This window comes from Ornithodoros turicata, unplaced genomic scaffold (genome assembly GCF_037126465.1).
Source record: "Ornithodoros turicata isolate Travis unplaced genomic scaffold, ASM3712646v1 Chromosome15, whole genome shotgun sequence".
NCBI classification, from domain to species: domain Eukaryota; kingdom Metazoa; phylum Arthropoda; class Arachnida; order Ixodida; family Argasidae; genus Ornithodoros; species Ornithodoros turicata.
The window spans coordinates 1,121,792-1,131,690 of NW_026999318.1; the positions used below are offsets into that span (position 1 = coordinate 1,121,792).

Here is a 9,899-nt window from a genome sequence, read left to right on the forward strand (position 1 = left end):
GATCTGGTACGTGATAATTTGCGGTGGCGATAACCCCTTCTGGAACCTAAATTTTCTGCAGACACTGTCTGTAAAATTGCTGCCGGTTACCCACATATAGACACTTCGTCGCCGATATCGGAGTATACAAGCGTCTGTAAGAGCCCGATGCACCAGTTTGGGCAACGTTAGCGCGATACAGTTATTTGCTTTATAATAAAGCCAACCAATTACGACTTTGCAAGTGCTCGCTGGGATATGTTACAGGTCTTACCGTATCCATATCACCATGTACGTGATATTAACAACAAAAGTTATATAAACAGCTATTTGCCTCATCCTATATATAGTATTTCTACGAGGCCGAAAAGTCACCCTGGTGACACAATTTGGGCTCTCTTAATATCGTCATCGCCACTAATTAGCCACGTCCGTGCACGGGTGGCTTTGTAGCGCGAGGATACATTTGCTGTACAGCCACTTAGCAGCAGCAAGAGAACCATATTTAGAAGGCCGCGATGGGAAATGGGTCAGGATCACTCAGAATGGACGGCGGCATGAAGGAGCATCTGGTGTCTTCCGAAGCCGTAGGCGAACAGCCAGAAGTCAGCTGTCGCTCAGTGGGAACAAACACCCCTTGTGGAGGGCAAGTAGATGGAGTGATTGACATCAACAACGCGGGAAAGAAGAGGCATGACCCTGCGCCAGGTGCGGTAAAGGTACTGCCCACGACACATGCATCACTCCAGCAGCGAGAGATCATGACACCAGTGGCAGTACCATCTGTCAGGATCGTTTCTCCAGAATGCTCGGAGCCTCGGAACGACGGTGGCGACGATAAGCGCATCTTGAACGACAGTCCAGTCAGGTCGCCGCCCAGATCGCCGCCGTTGCGGGTTAGTCGATGTTTCAAAATCACTGTGTCGTCCCAAAATAGATGACGTGGTTAAATGGCAAATGCTATGTGGTAAAGGACGTGTCTCGCCACTGAATACATTTTTAGAGTTCTCGAGATATTAGAAGTGTACGAAAATTACTTGGTTACGTTACCACAACGAGACGTATTTGCAACTGCGCAATATGTGTATACCTCTATTGCCATAAAGAGACATTTGCCACATAAGTAAGATTTTTGTTAGTTTAATCAAGTAATGAAATTAATGCATAAAGCAGTGGACCGCAAGGATGACATCGCCACAGGAATGTTAGTTATCTGTTCCACCAGATATGTCACGACTGAATTTTTAGCGTGCACTAGAGCTCTTTACTTTGGCTTATGGCTTTTTTTTTAACAAACGGAAATAGACATCAGATAACAGATGATTTTACCAGAAAGTTGAGAAAATCACGGATGAAATCAAACAAAAATCAACATCGTATAACGTGCCAAACGTATAAATATTAAATTTTATCGCCCGTTTCTTCAAAGCGATTCGTCATCTTTGCTGAGGACCTTCTGACCTAACCCGACTCTGACCCGGAGGGGGGGGGGGACCCCCAGACCTCTCCCCAATCTGTAGAACCTAACCTGGACTAACCTCACTAAAGTAGGGTGATTTAGCCCATTTCAACGACTCTACCTCTCGCAAGATGGCAAGTTTCGAATCCGTTAGGCTTAGCACTCCCGTGTTTCGCCTGTGCTAGAAGTATATCAGATGGGGTAGTTGAAATGCATATAAAAAGCTTCTAGACCAGACATTCTTGTAATTCTTTTTTTTTTATATTCTTTATATAGTCTTCTTTCACTACAGTACATTATTTCGCTTTTGAACACTCCGGGTAATTAAAAACAGCCATAAGCCAGTCTACGGAACTACGCCCTTTACTTTAAATACGGCACTGTATTTAATACCGCTAATGGAGGATGAGGCAAGCCAATAATTCCTAGCTCGTTTCTACTTACCTCTTTACTACTTACTACTTGCTTACTTTAAATGCGGTCCTGTATTCAATACTGTGATGGGTGATGAGACAAGCGTATATTTCACGAAATAGCGGGGAGGGGGGGGGGAGAAGAGACCTGGAGCAGGAGGGAGTGCATGGCGAGTCGCTTAAGGGATTGCGGTGCAGCATGTTCTATTCTGGCGCGGAGCGCGCCCATCACCTGCCGGGATACGCTAGTCCACGCCATACGCGCTTTTGCGTCCGAGAATAAACACTCAGCGACGCGCGCACGGCAGTCAACGTCGTTGCGCTCGCTCGCTCGTCTGTGTCACGCGGTATATTATAAACCAGCCATACTTCGTCTCTAATACCCTAGTCAGACGGCAAACTTAAAGGTGCACTGAAGTAACCCCAGTGAAGTAACCCCAGTTTCTTTTTTTTTTATTTAACTGCGTGGTGTTCTGCAACGAATAAAATGAGCTCCTGAAAAAGAACGATGCGCGCAGGTGTCCTACAGAGAGCGCGCAAGGCCCTCTGTTCCGTAGACCTTTCAAAAATCCTCCACTCCTCGTGGAGAGAGCGCATCGCAGAACGAAAGGATGTCGTGACGCAACATGGTCCCCGGCACGTTGGCTGCTCCTTTAAGGCCGTAAACGGAACGGTCGTAACCTCTCCGGTAGCCCAACAATAATATCGGATGAGTCGATATCTTCCTTTATTTGTTGAAACCGGGAAGCGTAAGCCTTTTTGTGACAACGTACGCCTCCCAGCCTGTTTGCCGTCTAACTAATTTATTAGTGTCAGTTTCGTAATACCCGTTTTTCGAAGCAGCTATGAGCATTTGTTGTGGGCGTTCCATCCCTGGCCAATAGGGTAGAGGACTGAGATGGATGACGATGTGACAGGCGCTACGCGCATGAGCTGCTGGGTTCTGCCAACGCCACATAGATACAGAAAGCCTGCCTAATGCTTCCTCTCCCTCCTTCCCTACATGAAAACATAGTTCAACCGCTATTCGCATATGCAACCTCTCAAATGATTGCAGTTAACTTCGCAAACTTGAACCTGTAGAGTAAAAGTGAAACAGGCTTTCCAGAAAATGGGTCTTGAGAAAAATATGGGACCGTTTTTGCGCTTTATATTGTCTTCCCATTTCAAATGACATCGTCCTCTGCCCTGATTTGTTGAAAATTTTCAAAAAAATCAGGGCAGAGAACGATGTCATTCGAATTGATGGTTGGATTACAGGTGAATTATCTGCCGTTCTGCTAACGGCTTTGGGTTTGCCGTCTGACTAGGGTAGTAGATCGCCTGCTTAATAACTCCTCTCACTCTTTCGCACGCAGACGTACTAAGTCTGGATGTCAGCCAATCGCAGCAGAGAATTTCAAACACAGGTTTTCTGTGGATACAAGTGGCCGCCCTTGGAGGCTCGTGTCCCTATAAGTACGATTTCCGAAAGCACGGTCGGGATTGGCGGAATTTTTACGTCACGTTCTTTATGCGATCAGGCTTTGTTTCTAGGTGTTGTTTGTTTACCGTGCTTAGTCGGTCAGTGTTCGATAAGAGAGGAATAAGGATGTTCCTCTGTCGTCTTGGTTGACTATTAGAAACAGCGTGTAGCGTAACTAATATGACTTGAAAGCGATGTCGAGGAAAATGTCTCGCTTGAGCGACTCACATATATACACAGGATGGCCAAACGGGTATTGAAGCTACTATATTGATGCTAGGTCCCATTCAGGGTCATGGGTAAATGCTGCACCATTCTTATTGATCCTCAGGGCACGTGACATGTCCCAAGCCTGCCGCATACGTGCAGCGTGAAGCCCGGCTGAGCAGCTTCTGCGGAGCTCGGAGAGTGCGTTTTAAAAGTTATGTTCAAGTTATGTTTTTAAAAGTTATGTTGAAGTCAAAATGGTGATGTAGATAGGCGGGAATAATTCGCTGCGGCGAGGTCGATTGTGCCTGTTAAGGTGATGGCGGCGAGGTGGCACAGGAATGTTGACCACGTTTAAAACAAGCATTCAACAAATATATACATGCGAATCAAAAATGAAAATAGAAGAAACTTATCAGCCTCCTGGTGGCCCAGCTGACCGACATGGACATGAAGGTCCCCTAACATTTGAAACGTTGCCGAAGGATCAGCAATATTCCTTTTATGTATTTTTAAACGCGTGCCATGATATCGTGTTATTTTATGATGCGAATATGTACTCTTTCGCAGTCTACCGAGGTGCTCAGCGGAAACCATCGTCATGCGAATACAGCTTCACCCCTTGGTGGGAGTCGGTGTTCGCTTTTTGCGCGGAGTCTCCTGCTCTCCCTGCTGGCCCTAATGGGCGTCTCCTCAGTCCTGGGCGTGGTGTCGTGGCGTCTCTTTCAAGAAGCCCAAAGCATTGATTACGCCCGCAACGCCTCATCTCTGCTGAGGCTCTTCCTGAACGGGTCGTTTTTCCCAATCACGAATGACTCAGAAGCGTACGTGGATATCAACAACGATACCCTGTCTCCTGTTGGCCTCTAATGTAGACTATTAAGTACGCTGGATGTGTGGCCTCACTGTTGCATACGCCTAATCCAGAACTCTACAGATAGGTCACGATTGGGCGCTAGCTCACTCATTATTTAGAGTTTCCAAATACACTATTATCTCGCAATTTGGAAGGTGTATTTTCATTCTCTCTATTTTCACTGAGCATTTGGGTGCGTATGGATTTTACAGTTCGTTCTACGACTGGTAAGTTCGGAAGCTGGCATAACCAATGTAGATCGGAACTAATGTATATCAGAAGTTGGCATAACAAATCAGTGCATGATTGTAACAATGAATTAGGGGTAGAGGGCTTTGAGTTAAAGTCGACGATGTTTTCGGCTTAGAATTTACGTTGCTGACTTTCCTAATTTGGTTAATGAGGTGACTTTGAGCGGTAAGTCGTTCCACTATAGTTGACAGTTCTCAAGCACCTGAATAACGTCTTGCAGGCGACGTTGCTTGGTGATCGAGCGTGTACGAGACCGTCGCGGCGATATTGGTGGAGGAGCCGGAGACGTCAAAGGTTGCTCTACAGATTTTCCCGCTTTGACCTCGGACACCATATGCTCCGTAACGCTCAAACGTGTAAACGTACGTCGGAACGAGATCTGTGAAGGAATCGCAGATGTCAAAGGTTGCTCTGGACAGGTTCCAGCTCTATGCTATGCTGTAGACGTCAAAGGTTCCTCTGCAAGTTTGAAACGTTACGCGAAATTGTTAGTGTCCGCCGTGCACGAGGAAGTTGGGACGAAATTGGTGGCGGAACCGTAGATATCGAAGGTTGCTCGGCACGTTTTCTGGATCTGATTTCAGACGCCCTATGCTCCAACAAAATCGGTCGAGGAAACGAAGACGTCGAAGTTTGCTTTCCGGGTTTCCTGGCTCTATGCTCTTGAACACGAAATGCTCCGTAACACTAAAACGTTACATGGAATTCCTCGAGTGTCAGCACGTATGAGAATGTCAGGACGACATCGGTGAAGGGGCCATAGGCATCAAAGGTTCATCTGCAAATTTTCTGCCTCTATGCTCCAAAACGCCACAACGTTACACGAAATTGCGTTATAAACGATTGGAAGATCAGGTAAGAAAAAAGAGAGAAATTGTTATATCGGCAAGAGGGGAAACTAACAGCGCTCTAAGAAATGAACTTCACTGCACAGCACGCTGCTAGCCAACCATCATCCCGAATGACATCGTTGTCGCCCATGATTTGTTGGATACGGGAGGCGTACGCCTTTTTTGTGACAATTATGTACCGCATAAGAGCCACAACAACAAAAGGCGGACACGTGGCTGGCTAGCACCGTCGTTGGCTAGCGGGAGTACACAGTACGTAAACGAAACACCCATATGAATCTCCTTCCTCTCCTTTCTTTACTCACCACCTTTGGCGGCAAGGGTCAACCTCGTGCAGCTCTTTTCGCTCTCTAGAAACCTGCACTTGGCTATAGTGCAGAGACATGTGTTAGTGTGCAGGACACACTCCCTCAGTTGGGCTCGATGGTGGGCGACACACCTACTGCACTGAACGTACCTGTATCTCCTTATAGATAATATCAACTCCAAAAAGAACAGATCGGCACCTAAACGGAGCCGCACCGGGGAATGACCATTGAATTTCCTTGATCCACAACCACTAGTTTCAATAACCTTCGTTTGCCAAGTTCCTGATTATCGACTCGGATAACGAAGCAATAAAACCTGTGTCTAGAGTATCTACGTTTATAGTTAGAATCCCCATTTTTTTCTTTCAATCATCATCATCATCATCATCAGTTTATAGTCGCAAGCTCACTTGAACAGGTGATAGGAAAGGCATTTCTGGCAAAAAAAGTTGAGTACAGGTGACATTCAGGTCGAGGTAAACAATAAGAGACAAAGTAAAGTACAGTGGGGTAATTCCATCTCAACTCAGGCAGGGTGGTCCGGACACCATCACCGATTTCCTTTGGAAAAATATATGTTGTACCACAGCACGCATACACACAGGAGCAATAAATATTTTGGCTCTATGTGTTGTGGTCCGTCAGAAAAAAGGAAAAATCCCAAAGAAATTGACTCGGCGACGGAGCTTTCTGGCGGAGCGACTTTGACATTTTATTCCTCGCCATCGGACGGTCCCAAACTATAGATTTTTTTCGTACAATATGTCAGGTACAACGACTTTCAGTGTGCGTGAACAGCACGGGTCAATTCTATTTTGATGTTCAACTAAAAGTCACCGAAGTTGCGACAAAATTCACATTTTGCTCATATTTGTCTTTGCGTTGTACCTCTCCTATACATGCCATTGAGATATATGAGGTACCGGCGTGTCGGTCGAAGCGTGCTCTTGAAATTGATGCCAAATTTACATGTCTATACTTCGCCCCCTCTCGGCGAGGCGGTGTAGGGTACAGCTATGTTCTCAAAAATTGAGGTTTTTGGGCTCTCGTTTCTCAAAAACCCCACCTCCGATTTCCTTCATATTTTGTGGTTATGCAGCCCAGGATATGACCTACATCTGTTCGCAAAAGGGAAGTTTCCCTCTCAGCACAACTCGGGATAGCCCGCAACAAACGTGGAGTGCGGAACACACGGTGTACATCGCGACCGGGAGAACCACGCCGGAGAGTTAAAGGTACTGTAAAGCAGCTGAGGTCGAATGTCATTTGGCGTGGCTATTCGATAGTCCAAGCAATCAGTACAAAAGCGGCACAGATTTCATTTAATTTCAAGAGATTTCACCGCAGTGCAGACCAGCAAGTACATATACAAAGGAAAAATAGCCGAAGCTCTGTGGGTGCACGCGGAGCATGTGTTTATAATTTGATCGTGGACTCCCAGCCGGGTACAGCTGTGTCGTCCTTGCCAAGGCTTGACGGCATTGCCAAGCAGAGGTCGGCATTTCGGCCCGAAAGAACTCACGATCACGATCATCTGATAAGGCGAGCGTGAGGCTGAAGCCGACCCACGCTCACGCTCAGGCTGATATGGCGCGTGATCGCTGTGCACCATGAGCACGATACTGGATCGCACTCATCCTCGCGCCACTGTTTATCGCAATCAGAACGTCGAACGAATGAGTTAATCGCGCATGCATCGATCATCATGAGGGTGATTGCATGAGTGCGATCACGATATCAGGCAAAGGCCGTTCGTGTGATATCAAGGCATTATCGCACTGACGCGATCACCATGTAGTTGCGCTGTTGGCACATGGCACCTTGCGCACAGCAAAGGCAGGGAGGGCGTGAATTTCCTCTTGTGATTGTGCTTTCGGGCCAAAAATAGGCAAATGAAAGATCGTAATGGCAGTAAAAAGCTGTTCGAGCCCGGGTGTGGGTCCTTTGGGCACTGGTTGTGCAGGCAACAGGTGTTGCGCCACTGCTGAGGCGAAGAATCATGTCTGATCGCGTTGACGAGCTCCACACCATGGGTGACTTCGCTGTCCCCGATTGGCTGCAGGACCACTTCAAGTATATCGGCAGCTCTAGTGACGGCGAGAAAACGTTTATGATGTGTCTTCACTGTAACACGCGAAAGATTGGAAAGAGAAGAGCATGGGAAATTTCGAGCACGGTCAGAGAGCGCTGTGGATCTTTCCACAGCCCTCGGCATCCACGATGTCCTTGATACAGCGTTCCTGGTGCCTGAAGTTCGGCAGACGTCTGAACTTGACAAGTATCTTGCGGAAGACTATGACGAGCAAGATATCTGTACCTTTTGGAAACACGACACCAGTCGATATCTTAAGCTGGGTAGTCTGGCGGAGGTCTGCTTCGGCATACCGGCCACTGCCGGTGGCGTCGAACGGCTTTTTTCGGTGGCCGGTGCAATACAAAGGACGCGACAACAAACCTCACTTCTCCCGACTACAGTGGAAAATGTCATCCCCGTGGCAGAAAGCGTGAAGGGGACAAAAGGGCAGGAAGCCGGCGAAATTCCACGACGCAGCCATTAAAAGCTCACTACCCAACACGTATTTCTCCATGTCAATGTGAGGATGTTTCTCCCTTCATGTATTTCCGCGCGCTGAATAAATAAGTATGGTATTAAATGGTAATTAGATGGTATATGGTAATGGGATTAGAAGCACAATGTAGGCTACCGATTATGACAGATTTCCTCACAGCCCGATCGAAAAATCCATCAAGACTCCATCAGAAATTCTAATGGTCATTTAGAATATCTTGATGAACCATCAAAATAGCTTGTTGGCACATTAACAACTCCTAGTGGTCCAACAGGACTGTTAGCGGTCCGACAAATGCTATCTCAGAGCCCGTAAGGTGGGCCGAATGGCCCCACAAAAAGGCCTGATGGTACCACAGGGCCCCTGACGGCCCAACAAAGGGTATCTAACTACCCTTCAGGTGAGCTTAGTGGTCCCACAGGACAACTTAATGGTACGTCAACCAGGTTTTGCGATCGAATAGGTGATGCCTCATTGTAGATCAGGGGCCCGTAACGGGACATAGGAGATATGGAATGGCATATAATCGCCAAAACACTCCATGCAGGACGCCGTAAAGGACAGAACTGCAAAAGCTAAGACGGAACCTGCGTCCTGTCCTAGTCTTGTTCTTTAGTGTTCCCTTGTGTCGAAAGTTCTAGCTGTTATAAAAAATCAGCAACGCTGTAGCCGACGTTCTTCCAGTATATTGCAGCTCGCATTGTCCTGACAGGCCGATAGACCTCCGACCGTCAGGCTACTAATTTTTTATGCCGTCTTACTCATTATGACTCGGAATATTCTAATATTTCTTCAAGATATAGTCGTTCGTGATATGTGACCCCCATAAAATTCCCTAAAACTGATCAGCTCTCAAAGACTCAAGCTCCGAACGCCGCAGCGTGTAAAGACGATTGAGCATCGCGCGACGCTCCCAGCCTATAAAGGGCATTAAAAGCGATAAAAACCCCCTTACCGGGAAACAAACAAAAGGACGACACAACACACAGCCACACTGACGAACAAGATTTTTATTGAGAGACCTGCTTAAATAACCCGAGCCAGCAACGCTCTTTTCTGCAAGGTTACCCCTTTACACCCTCAAGCCTGCCTAGTAACTTCATCTTTTCGAAAGCACGATACTTATCAAGGGTCCCTCCTATTAACAACTCCTATGTCCTGTACTTTCGAAAAGATCAAGGCACTAGGCAGGCTTGAGGGTGTAAAAGGGTAACGTTGCAGAAGAATGCGTTGCTGGCTCAGGTTATATAAGAGGCAGGTCTGTCAATAAAAAATCTTGTTCTTCAGTCTGTGCTGTGTAGATGGGTAGAAATCCAGCGAACCGGTAGAGATGTAGGAAGCAGTGGCGTCGGAACTATTTTTCCAGTGGGGGAGCGAAAAAAAGTGCTACCATAAACATCATCATCTTCATCATCATAACTTATTTTCCTTGAGGGCTCATGCTGGCGTTATACAGGGTTGCTACACAAACTGTAAACGTGCTCCAGGCAAACGACATCTGCATATTTGTACAGCAAAATAGCATTGCAGAAGTTTTGT

General features: G+C 46.8%; 1 protein-coding gene across 1 annotated transcript; it reads left to right on the forward strand.

The window, feature by feature from the left end:
- Nucleotides 1–438: 438 nt before the first annotated feature.
- On the forward strand, nt 439–4,526 carry LOC135372427 (uncharacterized). Its single transcript, XM_064606039.1, has 2 exons — nt 439–875; nt 4,094–4,526. The coding sequence occupies exons 1-2, from the start codon at nt 498–500 to the stop codon at nt 4,391–4,393; spliced, it is 678 nt and encodes a 225-aa protein (XP_064462109.1). The 5' UTR covers nt 439–497; the 3' UTR covers nt 4,394–4,526.
- Nucleotides 4,527–9,899: the final 5,373 nt, after the last annotated feature.